Consider the following 24,219-nt stretch of genomic DNA (forward strand, 5'->3'; position numbering starts at 1 on the left):
CGTATTTTTTTCATTCATCTACGAAACAGTGCTTGTTTAGCGTTGTATCATATTATTGAGTGAAATAGCAGTGAAATAGCATTTCTGTGGTTTTTTACCCCGATCATAAAGCATTAACAAGTTTTCTAAAAAGCTATATTCATCGCAAGTGCTGATATAAGTCTGGTTTCAATAGTTGTTGAAAAGTTCAAATTTTCTAACAAGTATAAAAAGAAACATGATATGTTGATCGGGATCCAGTGTATACTGTGACCATCGCTCTCCAAACACAAAAATACGTCTGTATAACATTGCGTGTAAATGTATAAGTGTATATATAAACTTTGGTTCATGAGATAAATTTGCGCTTGACAGTCAAATGCATTTTAAGATAAATATAATTTAAGATCACAGCTCTATCTTACTGTCATTACTACTTTTTTTGATCATAAGTACGTTTTTAGAACGGCATTATTTTAATCGACTTTTTCATTTACGTAAAAAATGTCGTAACTTTCGAATCTTAAAATTTTTCGAAGTCCCAAAGTCGATTATTTCAAAAATATTTCCATTTTGCGGTTTTTTTCTTCGCGAATTTCCGAAGTTACGCGGTCTTAAATTATCTAAATCCCAAAGTCGATTTTTACAAAAAAAAAAAAATTATTTGAGATTACACAAGATCTGGACGTTTCATGCATTTCTAAGATATTTGGCATCAACAATATTTTTTCTTCAGTTCTGAGTTTTTTTACGTGGATTTCCGAAGTTAAGCGGTTTTTATGCGAATTTCCGAAGTTACGCGATTTTTTCTGCGCGGTTTTTCACGGTGTATGTATCGTAGACCTCAGTGTACTAGGGAATCTGAATGTCATCTGAATGAAAGCATTCCGCATGCAATAACAGGCTAGCGTCTACTTCATAATGACCTCTATGCTGGTTACAATTCAGTTTTATTTATCTAAAGCCTTTGAGGTATTTCTTCTGCGAGAACTCTTTCTTCAATTGAACTGGTCCTAACATATTAAAGTAACATTAGTACTGAAATAATTACCCATGCAGACTTTGATTCGGATCATCTTCCAATATCATTTAGTATTTACAACAATGCAATAATTTATCTATTGTTCTACCATAGGGGAAATTGGTTATGCCAAAGACATTGATAAGATTACGAAACATTTTTTGCTGTAGAAAACTCTACTCACATCGATGCAGTGGAAGATCATTTAAAACTTTAAATCATTGCATAATTGAAATAAAAAATATTTCGACAACAATCTTCAACATTCAAGTGAAGGAAAAATGTTTGTCATCGTTCTCGTGATTCTTTTGCGAAATTCATAGCGAAAGGAAATCAGTCATAGATTTGCTCTTGTGATATGATCCGGTGAAAAGGTTTGAAAATCTTTAATAACTGGGAACTCGTGGAAATGTTTCAAGATAAGGAGATCAACTTTGCTGGTAAATAATAGGCACAGTTTTGGAATTCCTTAACGTTAATGAAGATTTGAAAAAAAAAAAATGTTCCTCGTTTTAAGCACACGCAGTCTTTAGCTGACTTTACCATGAGACTTGACCGCGTAATCATGCAGGTTAAATCATATGAACTGATTGAATAATCTTTTCTCGATTCTTAATAGAATACACGGAGAACTCCCTGATCACGAAATTTCAATATTGTAATTCAGTGGCGTCTTGTCCTTATGTGCACCTCGTGCACTGCACAACCGGTCAAATTGAAGGAATTAACTGCATCCCCATCTGTCTTCCATTTTTTTTAGATTTTAGGCATCGGCTATAAAACAATGAGCGATTTTGTTAACAGCACAGTATGCAAAAAATCATCCTAAGCTGCTTGCGGTTGCTGATCAATTAAAGTTAAACAATTTTTTTATAACGCATTACCGTAGCTAATGCATGGCGCTTTGAACTCGAGCACTTTGCCTTGTGCACCAAAATTTGATGCATTTACACACATCTCATATAAATCCAACTTAAAGTTTCAAGTATCTCTTGTCGTTGTGTTAGTGTCTTTTCCGTGAACATGAATTACTGCACAGATTCAAGACGAAAAGAAATTACTCAGCTCATCTCTGAAATTTGTTGCTCTCTTAGTCACGTTTGGCTCTGTGAGAACTGGGTATATCGTTTTTTTATTGTATTGAAAAACCCAAGCGAATATACATTCCTCAATCTTTAGTTTTAACTAATTGAACTGTTACATCTGATATCATACCACATAATCAGTGCACAGCCAGAAAATTTTGTCACGAGACGCCACTGTTATGATTGATGTTTCATGTCAACAAATATATTTTTGATTTAAAATATATTTAGTTATATATCTGTTGATATTCTCATAACCAGCTTGTTGATTTAGAATACTGTCAATTGGTTGAGAATGAAAACACCAAAACGTAAAAAAAATCTCATCATTGCACTCGAAACATTTCATGTTGAAAATTTTACAAACGAGCCTTAAATTATTACTATCGGTTTATCGATATCCGTGAAAATTGAGTGGTTATGAGTTTTGATGTTTACGTCACTTATGTCATTATATCAAAGGAACCGTAAGTGACAGTCATTTGAAGTTCGAACCTGTTTTATTATTATTTTAATTATTTATGGTACTTCCAGAGCCGGTATTCAGGAACTAGCATAACCCAAAATGATTCCTATGACCATAAATTAATACGCCAAACAATTTACATCTTGTATATCGGTATGAATTTAAAAAACACATCATCCTGTAATTCTAAAATCGGATAAAATTCACCAATTTTGTATGGGACCATAAGTCCTTTGATTTGAATTTTTGGTTTAGAAGTTCGATTTCGCCATTTTGAGAAAATGATTGAGCTTTGAGAAACGATTCGATACTGGAACCGGAACTCGAAAATCGGTGTAGCAGAAATCAGTTAAATTCACCTGAGGAGTGTGTAGACATCTTTGAGAAATTGTAGTGTAAATTAAATTTTTTGGTGCCTTCCAAATCAAAAACTGAATACCGCTTTTATAGGATCTTAGGACTTTTCATTTGAATCTTAGATCGGTTCAGCCATCTCTGAGAAAAATGAGTTGCATTATTTTACTTTCGTTTCACATATCATCCTGTGGTTCCGCAATCAGAAGTCGAATCCAAACATAATTCAGGAACCTTGTTTGGGAGTGTACTACTTTTCATATGAATCTAAGTTTGTAGAAAACGGTTTAGCCATCTCCGAGAAAATTGAGTGAAATTATTTGTCACACATGCATTTGCTGAATGGTATATGGGAGTTATGTTCTTCCAACATTTATTACTGTAAGTAGTTTAAATCAAAATAATTATGGAATTATTTTCAATTAGAAAATGCTGCCATCATGTCATACTCGAACGATTATGTTGCCAAAAACGAACCGTGCTAAAATGTATGTAACAGTATAAAAAATCGTGTTCCATTTGGCTCAAAAAACAGCGCTTTATCGTCAAACGAGTAAAACTCCTACTACTGAAATAAGGCGAAAAGTCGTTTACACAAAAATATCGATATCTCCGTTAAAAATGGACGGATTTTAACAATCTATGGTTTGTTGGATAGCTATTACCGTTCGGAATCTAAGTCTAAAAACATATTCTGTTTTCAAGGTCAGTTGTGACAGGTATTGTCAAAAAACCACAAAAATTTTGACAGAAAACTTTGTGTAATTCAAAAAGTAAACATCCGATCTCAAAACCATTCAATAGCGTTCAGGGCGACGGGAAGACCTTTTATTTGAGACTAGTTTGATCAAAATCGGTCCCGCCATCTCTGAGATCTCGACCTCTTAGTTGACAACACACACACACATACACACACGGACATTTGCTCAGTTCGTCGAGCTGAATCGATTGGTATATAACACTCGGCCCTCCGAGCCTCGAAAATTTTTTCTAAAGTTTGAGTGAATTCTATACCTATTTTTTTATATATAAAAAAAATCAAAACGCGTTCGCGTCTCTTATACCATTATATCTCCGGAACCAGCTGTCACAGCTGGTGATTTCAATGTCGAAGACAAACATGGTGGTTGAAGAGAAAAAAACTTCAAAGATGAACAACTAGAAGCATTGCTTGATGAAGATTCGTACCAAACCCAAGAATGCCGAATCGTTGGGAGTGAGTCAGCAAGTCATTTCAAAACGTCTCAAGGCTCAGGGCATGATTCAGAAAGAAGGAAACTGGGTGCCGTACGAGTTGAAACCGAGGGACATCGAGCGCCGTCTATTTGTATGTGAGCAACTGCTTCAAAGACAAAATCGCAAGGGGTTTTTACATCGAATCGTAACCGGTGATGAAAAGTGGGTTCGATACGATAATCCTAAACGCAGAAAATCATGGGGAAAGCCCGGGCATGCTACTTCGTCGAAGGCAAAACCGACTATTCACGGCGCCAAGGTTATGATTTGTATTTGGTGGGATCAGCTCGGTGTGATTTACTACGAGCTCTTAAAACTGGGTAAAACCATCACAGGAGATCGCTACCGAACGCAACTGATGCGCCTTAGTCGCGCGATAAATGAAAAGCGCCCACAGTATCAAGAGCGACATGACAAAGTCATCTTCCAACACGACAATGCTCGGCCTCACATCGCAAAAGTGGTCAAAAAGTACCTGGAAACGCTGAAATAGGAAGTCTTGCCCCACTCGCCGTATTCCCCAGATGTCGTCGATTCTGATTTCAACCTATTCCGTTCGATGGTACACGGCATGGCAGAACAACATTTACAATCCTTCGAAGAGTTGGAAAAATGGATTGCTTCATGGATAGCGTCAAAAGAGGACTCCTTTTTTCAAGCCGGGATCCGAAAATTGCCGGAAAGATGGGAGAAAGTTGTCACTAGCGACGGAAAATACTTTGAAAAATACATCTGTAAGAATCGCAATAAAGCTTTTAATTTTGGAAGAAAACGGCGGAAGCAAAGTTGTACACCTGACATCTCTGAGAAATTTGAGTGGTAAAAAACAACGCATTTTGTCGTTAACGTCACTTATACCATTATAACTCCGGAACCAGAAGCGCACTTCGAACTTGATCAATGACCTATTAGTAGTTTTAAAACGAGTCTAAGGTTGATAAAATCGGGTCAGCCATCTGCGAGAAAATTGAGCGGTAAAGAAATTCGAGCCCAGTTGAATGGTATACAACACTATGGGTTTCCGAGGCTACTTTTGAAAGTCGGTTTTTCAGTAACTCTATTACATTTCTATAGAGTATGTAATTGGCGTTATCAACCATAAAACTTCAACTTTATCTACTCGTTTTACCTAGAAACCAACGACATTTCTAAACAACATATCCATAAATTAAGAAAATCGATTCAGTGTTTATCAAGTTATGAATTAAAAAAAACAGTTTTCCAAAAAATAGAAAAAATCGATTTTTTGAACCACTTTAACATGTTTTCGTTTTGCCATAAGGGTGACCATCCTTATGGCAAAACGAAAAAATATGGGTCAAATATTTCTCGATGGAGAACGATTGTAACAAATATTACAAATTTCTGATAGGTCGTATATCTTTTACTCATGGAATTGCTAATAAATTGGGAGTGTTAATGAGACAAGGGGATTAAAAAGTACTAAATTTGGGTCTTTGCGGTTTTAGACCGGCGTCTTAGTCAGTTCATAAGTTCCTCTCTTACCTTCCACATGGTAAGTAAATTTTCAATTTCTCCAACAACAAATAAAATTACAGAATTGCAAGAGCAAATAATATCCAAGTGGTAGTAGCTAGTTAATGTATAAGATAAGGTTGCAAAATCAGCACTTGTGGCTAAAAAATCCAAATTGCATCTTAACAATGTAAAATTGATTCATATTCAAGAATTATATTCATGAACAAAACGAAGAGTTTTTAGTTTTTATGCCCAATTAATTTTCCTACATTCCCCGACATCCTCATAGACACTCGGTAAACAAACAAACAAACAAGCAGTTGAGGACAAAAAATAAGTTAATAAATTTCATAGGATTTATTACATCGCTGTTGCCAAAGCAAAAAAAACTCGACCGGATAACCAACAGTGATATGTGTATTATTTCAGCTCCAACAGTGCCTCCCAAAAGCAATGAAAAATACCTGGTTTACGATTCAAAAATATATCGAATGCCCCCAGTGCACCGTACGTGGAGGAGCACTGCGTATCGCGATAATCGATTTCAATTTTCACATTTCGCAACACTCCGCCGGGTCCGGTTACGACTTTAGTGGCCATTTCGATGATAGGCCGAATAGTGGACAGGATGCGTATGTCCCTGCGTCCACGAGGTTTTTCCGGTAGAAGAATAGCAAACTTAATGTGAGATTCGTGCCGATCGGACAAAGTGGTTCTCAATGGGGCGGTTTCTCGGGGCGGTTCGTGAGTGCTAGTGCTGCTGCTGTTGCTACTCATACGAGGGACCGTTCCGTTGTACTCGTTGTCACCTATTGGTGCGTATCGATAGACAGTTTTTTCATTTAGAGAAGTCGAAGGTGACCGAAGCCACCGATGGTCTTTCATTGTCCTGTGCTGGATGTCATTGCTGCTACCGGCAATGGTGAAGTCGCCGCCACTGCTGGTTGGTCTAATATTGCTGCCATAGATTGAGGAATTATTGTACTTGTGGTAACTATATTCGGTATTGCTTGCGTTAGTTGAGGTACGATATTCACTTTGAACTGAACAGATAAATGAGCTTAGCAATGATATCACTGATAGTATGAAAGCACGTTTTGATTTGAGCATGATTTGGTTTTCAATCCACCTAAACTGATGTAGTAACACATTCACCATACTTTTTCATAACACTACCATTGCACTAATGATGGGATAGCACTCTCTACAGGATTTTTTTTTGAATAAACGTATCACATTCAAAAGTTCGCAAATTTTGCACTGTAAAACTTGTGCCTGCCTTAGGTGCCATAAAAAATATTCACGAAACTGGTCCACTAACATTCCGCATCGCCAATAGCCGGCGGTCGTGCTTCTGCAACGTCGCAATCCTTCCGGGTAGTGAACAGCGAACACCGTTGAGGTCTAGCAAGAGCCCACTTCTGCGGCGGTCTCGGTTCTGGCAGTAGTAGCTGGTGTCGCGATGTGGTTGAAAGTGCTGCGCGAAACGGTGGCTGTTATCAAATGGTGGCCACATTATGGTGATTTCTCCTGGACACTTGCTTGCGGTTGGATGCTGGCCAAGCGATTACGGGACTCCACCACGGTAGCGGCCTTGGCGGAATCGAAACCCCACTCCAGGTACAGTGATATTTTTGGTGGAAAGCGAACGGCACCTAGTTCTTTCCACATATAACTTCCCAAACCGGTGTCCGTCTGTGGATGAAAATAGATAATATGCAAATTTGCATGGAATTATACATAATAATAAGTATGGTGATCTACTCGATCAAACCAGATTGTTGATAAATTTGACTTCTAGCTCGCCTCTAGTCAACTACTTTGTCGAATGTGGCAACGAATGGTCAGTTCGCTGAAAATATCTGCCAATCGGATCTGTTTTGTCAGTTTAGTCAAATGGAAGCTTACTTGATGAAACGGCGTAGCGTTGAAATCGTAAACCTGTTCGAACGTTGCATTGAGGAAGACTCGTATGTCGTAAAATCATTCGAATTCGACCGTACAGGGTTGTGCTGTTGGACCGTGCGTTGTTTGTTACCACCGTAATATTGGTTGCATGTAGAAGAATAGCGTAGCATAATCAGTAGCGTAAACAAAAACCTGTTTTAAGGGGCGGGTAGGGTCAAACACATTCTTCTAGTGGAACATTTCAAGAAAATTCTGTGAAATTTTTAAGCCTATCGGGACAAAACTCAGCAAGTTATGAGACTTTTTCTTTGCTTATCTCATACTGCGAAGAAGTAAGAGCACGGTGCACAGGCCCAAGATTTCTACTTCGATTGACTTAAAAACTTGACGAAACATTCTTGAAATGTTTCATTATAACAAAATACAAAAGAAAAATATGATTTTTTTAAAATGTTAGACGCTACGGGCTCCCTAGAGTAATCAATTGTTTCTTTCAATTTTATAGACAAAAAACTTTTAAACGCGTTTTTCTCGAAAGTAGGTTCTGAAAGTTCGTGCCCATCGTCATTCAAATTGACTTTAAACAACCCACAAAAATAAAAAAATCAAAGAGAAACGTTGGGGTCTAGAAAATCTACGCTGCTTTGATTTATCGACTTCTGATTAGTCTGCGCTGAGATGCAATGGACACCACAAATCATGATTTTTCAGAGACATCCTCAAAAATACCTTCACCGACTTATTTCTCAAAAGTTTTCCACGAAAAATTCACGAAATGATGTTCGAATGATGCTTTGTATTATACAAAAGATTTGAAATTATTTTGTTAAACGATAGATCTGAAAAAAATCGCAACGGTGGTGTTTTTTCGTCATTTAGACCTTAACAACATTTCGTCATTTAGGCCTTAACCACTCCTTTAATCTTGAATAGAATTAGGAGTTTGTTCGGGCATATACTAGCATGACTTACAAATTGAAACAGTTTTGTGCCAAATTTAGAAGTTCTATGTTTTTCGGAGCGTTGCTCTAAATGACGATTCAAAAACTTGAATACTCATCATACTGCGATTCGGGAACCAGGTGTCGAATTCGGACAATATTTTGGAATTTTGTATGTAACAATACATACTTCGGAAAAAAAACCCGTGATTTTACATCTTATGAGATGCATAAAATAATACTAGTGACCGCTACTAAAAATCATTGGTTCATAAAGTACGTCCGTTAATCGAACGAGACACAGAAGCACACATCTGCGTGGTCCAGTGTTGGTGATTGCCGATCATTTGACAGAAAGCGGCTCGACATTTCTTTACATTGTATACAACATTTCAATCTGGTAGAACCGTGAGAGAATTTCTTCGCTCCACTTCATACTGTGAGTATTTCACGACCCTTACCAAATAGATACAGTTTTGCAATGATCGGCGCTGTGTGGAATTCACCAAGCACATAGTTTGAATAAGCGGCAATAGTGAAATGATTCTATCGTAATTATCCCCGGGTAGAAGTGATTAGCAAACCAATAATAATTACTATTATTGAAACCAAATATGCCAAAGGTAGAAATTAACATTATTTAGTTTGAATTTAGTTAAAATATCAAAAATAATAACAAAGCCGGCATGAGTAAATAGTAACAAAATATGAAATTCTGTCACTGTAATATCAAACCAATAACAAAACATTTAACATATAACAGAAGACGATTTTTTCCGTTATTTTATATTCTAGCATTCAGAATAGATTAATATCATAAGTATTTCTCTTATCTGATTCTGTGGCAGTTTATGCGATTGTATTTTATTTGAATATAGAACTACTGGATCAATTTATTTAATGATATTGGAATAATTCATCAATAAAATAAGAAAATAAAGAAAATAAGTATCGCTATGACAGCACAGAAACATCGAGACAAGATATGACGGTAAAATTTGTAATTATTTTGATCTTTGTTTGCTATTTACATCTACTCGGGTCCACTGCTCGTACAGACTCGGATCGCAATACGAGAATGACCGACCGTTTCTTACTTCAGAGAGAATCCCCACAGCAGCATGCTAACCCGTGATACTCAGACAGGTCATCGGGAGAAATTCGCTCTTGCACTGGTATCCATTCTATGTTAAATGAACAATGCCGGTTTTTTGTTGCTGAGATGATATCCTACTTTTTTTCAAAAATATCGACGTAACTTCGAAAATCCGCGTAGAAACAAACCTCAGAACTACAATTGTCCATGCCAAATGTCTTGGAAAACGTCCAAATCTAAATATTTTAGAAATGCTAAATATTTTAGAAATGCATTAAACGTCGAGATCTGGTGTAATCTCAAAAAAATCGAAAATTTTTTAAGTGTCAGAGAGTTGGCTTAAAAATAAATTTCGGGATTACACCAGATCTTTACGTTTCATGCATTTCTATGACAAAACAAGAAAACCAGATAAATTGGAAACTTCGCGTAAAATAGCCGCCTAACATCGGAAATCCGCTTAAAAAACTGCGTAAAAAGACCTCAGTGTACTATATAAAACCATAAGATCTTTCATTTGAAACTAAGACTTTGAGATTTGGTTCGGACTTTCAAATAGGAACAGTTTTGAGACAAATTTAGAAGCAATTTTTCGTTGCTCTGAATGACGAAAGTTTTTGACTACTATTTCCTGTACTTCCGGAGCCGGAAACTAAAGTTTTATATGGTTAGTTCAAAAGAATTTTTCGTTTTTCCATTAAACGAAAGCCTTGGTATTACATTCTTTTTTATGGAATTTGATCTTCTGTTTCAACAGATTTCGCATCCAATTCATAGCGTACAGAAGAATTGCACGGCTGGTACTACGATCCTATTGACACTAAGAATCCTTTCAGGTCGGGACTCGATGCCTATGCATTGAGTCGACAATCCTGGCATCGTTTTCACATTGCTATGCATGAAAATACGTAAATATTGTATGGGAGACCTTTTATTTGAATCTAAGACTATAAAAATCGGTTCAACTATCTGCTAGAACATGGAATGCTTGTTTTTTCTGAACCGGAAATCGAATCCCGATAAAATTGAAAAAAAAAACGTTCTATGGGAAAGTATAGCCTTTCAAGTGAATCTAAGTTTGTGAAAATCGGTTAAGCAATCTCCGAGAAAATCGAATGAATATTTTTTGCACATACACACTCATATACAAACAGACGATTCCGATGAGCTGAGTCTAATGATATATGACACGCGGCTCTCCGGGCTCCTCGTTTCAACAGTCGCCTTTCACAGTGATTGCACAGACTTTCTATATGAGCAAGGTAAACATGGATTTCTCATAGAGTGTGACCCTACTTTAGACATTTTTCACACTTCACCATTTTGCTGATTCCATCATACGACAAAGGCACGCGCTAACACAGAAATCATAATAAAGATCACATTGAATGGTGTCCGGATGGCATTTATCAATGTTTTTCAAAACCAGATCGTTCAACAACCGCTCGAACAGTGCTCGTGGTACGGCTAAAAAAGCTATTTTTGGTTCTTTCTTATGACCACCTGTATAGTTTAGAAGCAATAATAAACAGCAATTTGTGTTGCGCTAAAAATAGCGCATCCATGCGGTGAACGAGGGAAATTTGAAATTGGCAGAGTGATGGTTCTAATGTTATCGGATTTCAGAGCAGTCAATCTTGCTTTTGAGTGGAATTTCAGGATAACCAACCGAATCCAATGCACGGTGTTCGGGTTTTTATTGCATTGCTAACACCCAGCTTATGCGAATTCCTGCATAGACTATGAGAGACCCATTTAGACTCTGCAAATTAAACGAAGACATTTCCAAAGATCGGTTGGTCTTTTGAATATATTTCAAATGGTAAATGTTACTGCATTCAAAAGCTAGGAATTTTCGCACGACTTGTTCCATCCGAATTGAATGAACATGAAATTTGCATCAGAATTAGTTGCTTAGATCAGCAGGAATACATATAATATGATTTAAAACCGGATGGATTATAATAAGTGTTCCTTGATTGCTGTTATAAGTATACGCTTACATCTTCGTATGTTGTGAAGGGTTTGCTTTCACGAGTTAGTACGTCATTGTCCGAAAAAGTGGCAATCAAAAGGGACCAAATCTGATTAATCGGGTGGCTGCTTTAGGATTTCAAAGTCAGGTGTTCTCAAGTAGTATCAAAAAAGGAAGCCTATTTAACAAATCCAGAATAGTAAATGACGAATGTTTTTTGTTTCTTCTAATGGTTGAAATCGCAATGCACGACTTCGCATGGACTACACTAATAACAAAGCAACATATATGACATGTAGAACACATCACTCAGTAAGTCGTGTGATTAACTAAGAAAAACACTTTTTTTGTCGGTTTTATTCATCAATGTCCTTCAAGATCAATACAATCACTCCAACGCTTCTCTAACTTCTCGATACCGTGCTAGCAGAATAATTTCTATTGCCTCAAAATAGGCTTCACATTCAGCAATTGCATCTTCACTTGAGTTGAATTTCTCACCGGCGAACAGTTTTCTGAGTTCAGCAGACAGTCAATAATCACAGGGAGCCAGATTTGGACTATACGGTGGATGAGTAGGCAATTTGAAATGTAATTTGTTGAATTTAACCACCGTGGCCTCCTCAGGTGAACGACCAACAGATTAAAGCCGACGTAAAATAAATGATATTATTAATAATAATAATAACCATCGTTGCCATTAACTTGAGAGTCGGTGCATTGAGAAATCGCAATTACCATTGGCTGCTCACAGAATATGGTTACAAAGGAGCTGAGATGCCGGAAGAAATCAGAAACAAGAGGAAGAAAATGTAAGATCATGGCTAGAGATGACCGCCAGATACTGAAGATGGTGAAAAAGCGCAAAGCCTTTGCATTACATTCTTTTTGTGGAATTTGGCCTTTCTGTGTCAACAGACTTCGCAGCTGATTCTTAGCGTTCATACACAGATCGAAAAAGTCTTGAGGTTTTACATCTTATAAGATGCACTTAAATGGAGCGTCGTATATCACACAAATTTATATTGAAGAACATGTAAAATTTTGTGATTTGATAATTACGTGGTTTGAAATCGAATGAAATAAGAAACAAAAGACAACGTTAGCAACACCGCGACTTGAACCGAGAAACATGAGATCACAAAGCACTCCAGTTAATCGACTGAGCCACAGAAGCAAATATCTGCTTGATGAATAATTGATACATATAAATCCATACAGCGACAATTGGAAATAACACTCGGATCCTGTAAAATTCTGTGCGAATGGAATATTGAATCATTTGGCACATTAAAACGTTATAAATTGTAATCTGTAAAATTCATTATTTTTTTCTGTGTAACCACCATTGCATGCTAGTACTGCGATCCCATTGGAACTATGAATCCTTCCCGGTCGGGACTCAAATTTACGACAACTGGCTTGTAAGACCAGTTCCCTATGCAGATAGTCAGATAGTGAAAAAAGACGCTTCCAATACATCTACAGCCCTCAAAAAGAAGCTTGGACTGGAAGTGACAACTAGAGCAATCCGAAACCGTTGGATTGATTGGAAATACAAAGCCCGTGCTGCCAGAAAACACCATTCTTATCGGAACGGAATCTTGAGAGAAGACTTGCTTTCTCTGAACATAATTTCGAAAATTTCAAACAACATGGAGTCGACTTTTCAATAAATGTGTTTTGGAGTGTCGTAATAAAAGTAAATTTATTCGGAGCATAAAGTAGACATTATGCAAGACGTCCTAGAAATAGCGAGTTCTCTCTACAACACACTCAAGTCTCTTTTCATACGATATTTCGATACGGGGTTTTATGGCGACTTTTTTATGCGAACTTTCAAAGTTAAGTGTTTGTCTATGCGAGTTTTCAAAGATATATTCACATATATTTTATGCGATTTTTTAAAGTTATGCGGGTTTCGAGTCCTGGAAGAATTCTTAGTGTCAGTAGGATCGTTACACCAGTCATGTAATAGTTCTGTACGTTTTAAATCGGCTGCAAAGTCTGTTGAAAAATAAGGTCACATTTCACAAAAATGATGTAATATCAAGACTTTACCTATTATTTTTGCTACTCATAAAAGTGCTATGTTTTTGCCTTTCTCAGAAATCACGGCTATACAATCACTGTGAAAACCGACTGTTGAACCGAGGCCCAGAGAGCCGAATGTCATATACCGCTCGGCTCAGCTCGACAAACTGAACAAATGTCTGTTTGTGTATGTGTGTGTAACAAATATTATCCCTCACTTTTCTCGAAGATGGCTACACCGATTTTCAAATGAAAGGTCTTATGAAGCCATACAAAGTTCCTGGATTTCATTTGGATTCGACTTTCTGTTTCGGAATTACAGGGTGATACACATAAAAAATGTGAAAATAATTTCTCTCATTTTTCTCGGAGTTGAACCGATTTTCAGATTCAGATTAGATTCTACTGAAAGGTCTTAGGAAGCCATAAGAATATTCCAATTTTCATTCGGATCTAACCCCTGGTTTCATAGGTAGGGTGCCAAGTGTAAAAATGTCAAATTCATTTTTTTTTCATGAGCTACCTCTTTATATTGGCCAGTGAATTTCTCTTGTTTGCAGACTATGAGAGTCTGTAACCAAATAAAACATTGATAGTCTCATAAATGATTTGCTGATTTTTATCCAGGTCCATTCCAGGGTACATTTTTTCCAGAGCTCAAATCGCCATAGAGAATCTTTAAAAAAACTTATTAGTGTATGGTCGAATGAACCGAATGTCACTATGCCGATATCCAGCTTTCAGTTCCGGAAGAACCGATAATAGTAATCAAATGAGATAAATTGGAGCTCACTTTACTTCAATAGAAATTTTCAAAACTCATTCTAACATTTTTTAAATTATAGTAATTCAGAGAATTTCTGCTGTAATATATAGGAGAGAAAGAATAATATGAGAAAGGCATCATTACACTACTAGGTGCACTAAAACAGGGTTTCAATTAGTAAATTCATTGTTCAGTTCGTCGAGTTGAGCAATGTGTGTATGTATGTATGTTTGCGTAAAAAAATCTCACTCACTTTTTTCAGAGATGGCAGAACCGATATTTTCAACCTTAGATTGAATTGCAAGGCCATAAGGTGCCATATGGAATTTCTGAAACTTGTTCGAATCTGACTTCCGGTTTCGGAGTTACAGGATGATGAGTAATTGAAATTTCCAGTCGTGGTTTAGAGCGACGTTGCGATTGGAATCACAACTATTCCAATTCGTATATCAAGTTAGTTGTTGACCATACGAACAAACTTTGGTTATACCGGCACTTCGGAGCTCGGTTCAGAAAGTACCAGAAATAGGGCCGAAAACTCTAAAGAGAAACTCACTTCATTTTCTCATATATGGTTCAGCGATTTTCACAAACTGGATTCCAATTGAAGGCATTATTACTCATTAGCTACTAGTAAATTTTATCCGGATATGACCTCCAGTTTCGGAGCTACAGGGTACAGAAGGGTGTTTAAAATTTCAAATCGTCATCTAGAGCTAAGACGCAATAAATTGATTTTTTTTTTCTAAATTTGGCTCAAAACTGTTTTATTTGTAGGTTATGCTAGTTTACACCCGAACAAACTTTTTTGAAGAATTGCAAACCAATATATTTCTAAGAAAATGAGTAATATGAGAAAGGTATCTTCACACCCCTAGTTAGGTTAAAAGAGATTTTTTTTTATGTTTGAATTCGACCTTGATTCATTGTTCCAAACGACCTTGTTCATTGTTCCAAAACGCCTGAACCTTTTCTGCGATAGTGTTAATCTATTCGCCAGGCACGTCGCTTCCAAATATATATAAGTAAATAAATTAAATTTGCAATGTCAGTGGTAACGAAGACGTGGAGGGAACTCAGATCCCAAAGACATTCAGCTACACGGACCTGGAAGCATGCTGTCCTGATCTAGCAGCACCAAGCACACTTAACCACAAGCAATTTGCTTGTCAACTAACCGTTTTGGACGACGAGAGTTATCGCAAAATGTAGCTGTTTGAACTTGGGTAGCGTGACCACATTGAACACCCGAATGGCATCAGATGATTGTATCCTTGACCGTTAAGGAACATCTATCTCACAACGGTTCTATTTACAATTAACTTTCATTCAAACCGTTATAGTTCATCGAGTAGTTTAGAATTGTTGCACTTCTAGTTGCAATGCAGCAAAATCGATGTTGACTAACATCGAGTATTTAGCATTTACTTTTATTAAATGTTTATTTAGAATATTAGATTATATTTTACTATATTGGTGTATGAGAGTTAGACACGGATGTCAATACCGTGATGAAGTATCGGCAAATAATGATAAATACAATAAACTGTTTATTTAATGTTAAATTTTACAGTATTATAACATATTGTTATCCTTCGCAACACAATATGATATATTATGATATATAGAAGTAAAGTACAATAATGCTTGAAATTCGTCGATGGTTCGCAACATCAATTTATTCTTTATAGCCCTAAATATATGGTAACAAAAGTATCAAATCACTCAATCATAACTCGTTGCTTTCTTCATAATGAATTCATAATCATATTTATTATTGAAAGAAATTCCGATATTACATGCAATTTGAAGATATTTTGGTTGACAGTAATTTGAGAGATATTATGTTTTGTTTAGGTTAGTCATACCTTATGATAAAAAAAGAACCGGAATTTTCATTTTAAAATTCCTGCGCTTGTCCAATCGGTAAACTTTTATTCTCTCAACGTTGGCAACACTTTCATACACATTCTGTCAAATTTTGACGCATATCGTACGATTAGTTTTTGTTTGGCGTCTATACAAAGAAGTTGAAAAAATTTCGTGTGGCGATTTTTATAATGGATTGTTCCGGCTCGCCTTCGAAGCGCCATTCGGTCGATTGTTGTGCGGTTTCGACGTCATATTAATAGATCCACACCTCATCACCAGTTATGATGCATTCGATGAATGTGGGGTCGTTATCATCTCTTTGGCCACATCCACACGACGCTGTTTTTGAATGAAATTCAGCTTTTTTTGCACCAAGAAGCGACGCGTCTCAAACCCAAAACATCAGTTAAAATGTGTTCGGCTGATCCATAAGAGATGCCCAACAACACAGCAATCTCTCTAATCGGTACAGAACGATTTTGCAACACGATTTGCTTCGCCGATTCAATGTTTTCTTCAGTAAAAGATGTTGTTGGGTGGCCAGGGATCTCATCATGATCCAAGCTTGTACGACCACCTTTGAAGCGTTTATACCACTCGTATGCCTGTGTTTTTCCTAGACACGATTCACCGAAGGCCTTTTCAAACATTTTCAACGTTTCGGAACACTTAAATCCATTTACAACGCAAAATTTGATGCACGCACGTTGTTCTAAATTTTCATCCATATTATAAAAATCGCCACACGAACATTTTTCAACTTCTTTGTATAGACGCCAAACAAAAACTAATCGTACGATATGCGTCAAAATTTAACAGAATGTGTATAAAAGTGTAGCCAACGTTGAGAGAATAAAAGTTTACCGATTGGACAAGCGCGGGAATTTTAAAATGAAAATTCCGGTTCTTTTTGATCATAAGATGAGCGATTGTACGACTTATGTTACGTAATAATTTTTTCTATGTCAAGGCTCAAACTTACAAATGACTTGGAATGGCGCCCTATTCCCTGGAATACAAACTTAACCATCCGTAATCAAAGCCACTAACGGTCCTTTTCAGGATCCCAAAAGTAACGTAAAGAACTTATTTAGAAACCTATTCTTAATCGGCACCCTACTTGCTAGAATACAAACGCAATCTTTTAATATTAAATGGTTCTTTTCAGTACTACCAAAACTTTAACGGTCAAACGATATCAAATCAATTGATATTATTTCAATCTCGTGGTTATGTCTCTGGCATTATCTACTTAAAGTTTTTTAGATTTACGTCTTGCTTGATTTTACTATTGTAATGATTATGATCATACGTACACATATCATACTGTGGAATCATAATATGTCAAGTTTTTAATTTACTCTGTCATAATGATATAACAAATATCATTAGTGACAGCTTATCCGCAGGCTTCAATGTATCATTTAAGGTATTTTACCTCTTTGATAATTATCATAATTATATTGGTTATATAAGATACCTTCGCTGTAGTATTGTATAGATTTTATATTGCTTTGGTTCGAATAAAACTTGATGCTATGCAGACTAGTGCGACGTTAGTTGATTAATATAAACGTGAATAAAACAAGTGTACTAGGATGCCTCTAAGAAAAAAATTAACAAAAGATTTTAGCATCGAAATACGCGAGTCTCATTTTCCTAACCACGCGTAGGAATTCCATAGCTCGAACGCGAGTGCAATAAAGGGTAAAATGGATAGCTGGAACCAATTAAAGTAATGTATGTTAAATCCGGTATAATTTGTTTTTGTTTGAATCAGTGAATGTTAAATACAACGATCATAAAACGGTGTTATGACGAGAATAAAAAAATAAGAAAGGAACATGAAAGATTCGTTCTATGGATCAAACTTTGGGGTTTCCACAAAAATCACTATTTTTTAAGATAATATGAGTAACAATTTTCCGTTAAAACTTTTCAGGAAAGTTTTGATTTTTGCTCGATTGGGTAATTTTCAATGAGGTTGATCCTGTGAGCCATGTTATTTTGATCAAGGCTCTCTCTTGTGAACAACAACATTAACTTTTTTATGAAAAATATGAGAAATAAATTGAAAATTTAGATAAAAAATTTGAAAACGTAATAAAAAAAATAACAGCAAGGAAAAATAGAACAAAAAAGACAAAGTTCCTCCCTAAGGCCGAACTCAAAACTGATAGCTATCTCTAATTCGTGGAAGTATTCTATCGATTGAGCAATCTTTAAAGCGAGTGGACATCACATCTCAATGTGACTAGATTTAACAGAGCACCGTACATGAACAGTGTATTTCACACACACACACATATTACACTACATCTGCTTCACAACGGAACAACTGAGTATAGATTGTAAAGGTTTCAGTTGTTGATCTTCTTCGAAATTTCTCCGTGTATACTAAAACTATTAGATATGTTTTTTTTTGTCAAAAAACGCCTTAGATTTTTTTTGTCAGAAGAACCGTCTATAACATCCTTTGTATTCACAGAAGGTAGTAGTAAGTTGCAACCAGCTTTTTTTTCTCGTCCACAATGAATAGAATATTTAGAAATACTACAAATACGTCTTACACGTCCCGGCTGTTTGAAACAACAATAAGATTAGTTGTCAAGCCCATAAAAGAAGTTCTTTCAAATCGAGATATCGCACATTCAAACAAAATATGCTTGCTTTAAACTTGAATATGCTTGTCATTTGAAAAAATTGGTTGAATCAAAACGGAATTGTTGTTTTCACTGAATCAACAAAAATATTCGTTAGATTTACCGGGAACATTTTTTTCTGTGTGCATAGTGTGACCAGAGATGCAAATTGTCAGTCATGTCAAATGACCTTGACAAACTGACTAAAATCATCGTCAACTGTAACCGGTACGGTCAAAGTATCTGTCAAATGAGATACTCGATAGTTCAATGACCAAGTAGAAGTATACTCAGTCAAAGACAGGTGACGCATTTTGTTCTCTCTGTCATTCTCCGGTTCCCTGTTGAAGTAAAAAATTCCATGAGAGTACTAACATAAACATAGATTGATAAAGTTCATTGTTCTTTGTAAAAAGTCATTGGATTTCGGAATTTATTGGTGTAAATGAATTTAATTCAATGTTTATGCTGCTGGATTAATATTTAGTCACATCGTAATCAAGCAGTGACAAGAGAAATGAAGATAATATCAATCGCATCGGCAATCAATTAGCGTCCTGGTGAGTATAATATCAAGAGAATTTATGTTATGACAGATCGGCTCTCAGACACTCAATATATGATGATTGGTAGAGCGTGGTTGGCAGCAGTCCAGTGACATAAACTTTCCAATCTTCGTCGTGCAAAGTTGCTCGTTGATAGTGACATTTAGCAGCTCTGAGTGTGACGGGTAAGACAATCGCCTTCCACGCAGCCAACCGGGGCTCAATGCTCAACCCCGTAGATAGGGCTACGGAATTTTTCGGATCCCAGAGGCAAATAACTACCTTGTTTAAACCTCTATAATCAAAATAAACAATAATGTTATGAATTCATTACATACGTCAGGCTATAGCAATCATACTCAGATCATAAAATGCCTAGAAGTGAAAATTGGCTGTTTTCAAAGACTGAAGGTTTGAGTACGATTCGTAAGAAATAGGACATCGGATATAAGAATTAGGGTAAAAACTATTATTCACACTTGAAACTAAAAATATACTAAATACTCGTCGATAGTTCACCATTCATGAGATTGTCGTTGCGATGCTTGAATCCACTTGATGCAAACATTGCAGTGAGATGGGGCTGGTTCATTAGTTTTTAAAGTGTCAAATTGTTTCAGCTTTAACTACGTTATTTTAAAGACAGTTAATCAATATATCGTCAATTTTTTTGCACTAGTCACTTTTTTGTGCAATCTACATTTACAAAGATTTAAGAGTAACAAAGATTTGAAGTGCATGCAAAAATACAACCATCCACGTGAAACAAATCCGACAGTTAAAACAAATGGATTGTTATACTGAAAGCGTGTGCAAAGTATCATCCAACTTGAAGCATACGCAGTCTGATGGCTTGTTGCCCAGTTCTAGAATTGAGTAGCTGTATTTATGAAAAGCGAAAACCTAATTTTCTTAAAAATTGCTGTAAAAATGACAAAGCTTAGTTTTTTTTCCCAATTTTGACATAATATTAAACTTTTAAAATGAATATTATAGGTTTGCCTGTAGAAAATATCGACATCGATTAAAGACGATATATTAAAAAAAAAAAGTTATGGTCTGGCAAGCTATATGTGGCTTCGATAACCTTTCATAGCAGCTGCTTTGATGAACAGTGGAATTTTTATCAAGGAATGTTGACAAAAATGACTTCTTTGCTTGATTCGAAGCCAAAAGGAGACAGTAGGATGAGATGAAATTTTGACTCTTTTTCTCCAATAGGCATAAAATTTCTTCATCTTTTATACCAACAGATTTACAGTATCCAAACGGTATTAGATATATAGTACTTGTTTGCAAGTTTGCCGATATAAAAGATGGAGCACCCTGTAGTAAGTTCTCCACAAAACATTTAAGTTTTAAAACGTTTTGCGGGAGATTCTAGCCATATATAGCTGATAAACGCTTTCGAAAGAAGAATATAATCGAGCCCTTAGAGGCATTCAGAATCATTTTGTTGATATGCTACCATTTCGCGAAAGCATATACTCGAGCTTGAAAAAGGTAATATATTTTCTTGATCTTTGTTATTTGATGATATAGTTTGAAATAATGTAGATAGCAAATGCGGAGAATATTAATCAAGTGCTAGGAGAAATTTAGGGGAGAGTCGGCAGCCTTGGGTCATTTTCCACTTGATATATGTTTATAACTGTAAAATAAAGGTACTATTTGGAAATTTCGTACTGGCATTTTTGTATACCTCCTTACCCTCATTGCGAATTTTATGTCAACAGATTGTGTATGTTTGTGAGTGAGAAAAGTATGCAATCACTTTTCTCCGATATGGCAGAACCGATTTTCGCTAACTTAGACTTAAATGAAAGGTACTATTATCCTATAGAAATTTTTTAAATCTGGTATCGATCTGATTTCTGGTTCAGGAATTACAATAAAAATTGTGCGAGGAATTGCACAAAATATGCACTCATTCTTCTCCGAAGTTGATGAACTGATTTTAACAAACTTAGGCTGAAATGAAAAATACTATTGTCCCATATTTTTTTGTTTGAATTTGGGATCGATTTGACTTCCGGCTCTGCAATTACAGGGTGATGAGTGAACAAACTGCAAATTCAAAAGTTTGCCTTCATAGAAAAAGATGTGAAGATGGTCTAATTTTTCAAAAATAGTAAATTAATTTCGGTTCCCAGAATATGGTGCCAATACTACCGGGAATAGTGGCCAAAATCTTCAAAATAGAACTAACTCACTTTTATTCGTGACGGCTAAATCGATTTTCTCAACCATAGAATCAAATGAAAGAGCTTACGGTCCTTTACAGAATTGCTGAATTTTATCCGGATCTGACTTACTGTCCCTGAAGTACAGGGTGATGAGTGTTTGGAATTTCAATTCGACGTATAGTGCAAGTATGCGAAAGAGGGAAAAAGTCTTTTAAATGGGACTCAAAAATGTTACAATTTGTAGGTCATCCGAAATCCGGTTCCGGTTGTACCGGAAATAGAGGCCAAAACTCCAAAATGGAACTAACTCATTTTTCTCCGAAACCACTCAGCCGATTTTCACAAACAAATATCTCAAATAAAATGTAATCCGGAACTATAGGGATGATTGTATTTAAAATTTTGAAATCGTCACTCAGACCGATGCTCCGAAGAACTGAAAAAAATCCTTCAATTCCCTGTTTCTATTCAATGAGCAGTTTTAAAAAAAAAATCACAGTAATATTACTGAGAATACTAGTCACATGAGAAAGACATCATTACATCACTAGGCGGATTAAAACGGGGATTTTGAACTTAATTTATAGATGTTGAGGACTTCTTATACGATTTGTTCTAAGCGGCACATTTAAAGGTCATTGCTGATTTTTTCTCTTTTTCTTTCTCTGTGCATGAGCCGTTGCTCAAGGCTCTCGATTGTTCATGCTAAGATCTTTATTTGTGAAATTTTTTACAACATTCGAATTGTAATGAAATCATAAAATCATATTCTCTTAAACTCAATTTCATTATTCTCTACAAAACTGAAGAAAAAATTTACATTCTGTCAATTTAATGAAATCTTGAAACCAAAAATTTATATTGTCGTCGCAAAACTGCAGTTAATTTCTTTTTCTTTTGAAGTAGTAAAATATTTTTGATGAAATTGTGATGGAGGCCACAGAAATAACAAAAAAAATCAAAAAATTTCATTTTTACTAATTTCCGATAGAGTGGCTCAAGGCTGAAGAGTCTACATTCAATAAATATTCAACACTTTTGTATTTCCATCGAAAGCTAGGTGCACCCATTCTCTCTGGGCCACTCCTTATGTCAAAATAACGCGAACAATTACTGGTATTAACTTTGTTTTTTTTTTAACTTGAAGATGAATATGTTAGATTGCAAACATCAGAATTTATTTAAATCCCATCGCTTCTATCCGCACGACTTTGATCTTGTTTAATTTTTGAAAAGTCGTCAATATGAGAAAAGTGGTTGTTTTTTCTCTATATATTCACCCCAGTTTCCCTACTGGATCGAATATCGTTCATCAGCACTACGATGGGTTGTGCAACACGTGGCACAGTCGTAGAGAGGAAAGGTATGTAGGTAGAATTAACTGTCTGGTGCAGTCGTTTCAGATGTTCAACTATTTGGTGCACGGAGCGGTACTATTGCAAGTGCGGGAATTAATTTATTCGCCTCTGTTTTTCGCAGTGATGTCAACCAATTGCGGCTTTTGTTGATCGATTATTGTGTGTAGGTGGTTCTGCGTTCGACTTCGGAATTTATAATGACGCGTAGTTTGGTGTCCCAGCGTTTTCCATTGTGTCCGTCAAACGAACGAACAACGGAGAATTTCCGATGCTGGTAAATGACAGATTTATCGATTTTAGTTTGTTTTAACCATGGACTGAGTTAACACGTTATCGATAAGCTTAAATTAGTAATTTTCTTTCTAAGTGATTTTCCATCACAGAAGTCAATAAACTAGTTCTGGAAAATAAAGTATTTACCACACCGGTGTACTGATGTAGAAACTTGCTCAAATTAGGTGCACTTTGGACTTCTAAGCAGTCTGAAAAATGAAATCACTATTAGCTAGCATTTGTGTTATCTTGTTATTGTTTTTTTTGCACTGCACTGCTGTAGTGTAGCACCGACTATACTATACTATACGCTTCAATTTAGGGGTAATCAAGGTATCCTTTTATGTTCTACGCTGAAGTAGCTCCGCTATGGAAAACTAAAATGCTATTAGTTTCGCAGAACTTGTTTTTCTGCAGCTCTTAAATGTAGCTCTAGCATATTTGTGACACACTGCAACACGGCTCTCCCTTTGAATGAGTCTTGGATGCGTTCCTGGTAATAATGTTGAAAAGCTGGGTGGGAAGCTGATTTAATAGAGTAAATTCTTCGGAATCGCTTGTATTATTTATCACCTGTTGCTTCTTTCATTTCGAACCTCGATCAACAGGTGAATTCAATCATCCAGAGCTCAACGAGAAATCCAGAAGCTATATAAATGTTTTGAAGAAAATATCATCACTATTTACGGTGAATCCGGAGTCGAAAACTGGGAATCAGGATTGCCGGAATCGGTTTGTTTGGCCGTCTACTGATAATGACAACTGATTGGAGTAGTTTTGAGGCCAGTTTAGATTTTTTCAACGTGTTTTTTTCACTCCTTCAAGTGATGGTATAAAGTTTTTAACACACTTAACCCTTTAATTGCGGAATCGGAAATCGGATCCAAATGAACCTTTCATTTGAATCTTAGTTCGTGAACATCGGTCCAGCCATTTCCGAGAAAATTTAGTGCAAAAAACCGTTACATACACACATTCTCGCACAGACATTTTGCGTACTAGA

General features: G+C 36.1%; 1 protein-coding gene across 3 annotated transcripts in view; it reads right to left on the bottom strand.

The window, feature by feature from the left end:
- Positions 1 to 24,219, bottom strand: part of LOC131432604 (atrial natriuretic peptide receptor 1) — a 368,937-nt gene that overhangs the window by 93,795 nt on the left and 250,923 nt on the right. For 2 of the 3 annotated variants that reach the window (XM_058598968.1, XM_058598969.1), the window contains one exon: positions 6,085 to 7,315. The exons of the other annotated variant lie outside the window; for it this stretch is intronic. In XM_058598968.1, coding sequence (XP_058454951.1) covers positions 6,085 to 6,778 — 694 coding nt within the window. In that variant the 5' untranslated portion in view covers positions 6,779 to 7,315. The remainder of the gene's footprint in view (positions 1 to 6,084; positions 7,316 to 24,219) is intronic. 3 annotated transcript variants of the gene reach the window in all.

The sequence above is a fragment of the Malaya genurostris genome, chromosome 2 (genome assembly GCF_030247185.1).
Source record: "Malaya genurostris strain Urasoe2022 chromosome 2, Malgen_1.1, whole genome shotgun sequence".
Classification (NCBI taxonomy): Eukaryota; Metazoa; Arthropoda; class Insecta; order Diptera; family Culicidae; genus Malaya; species Malaya genurostris.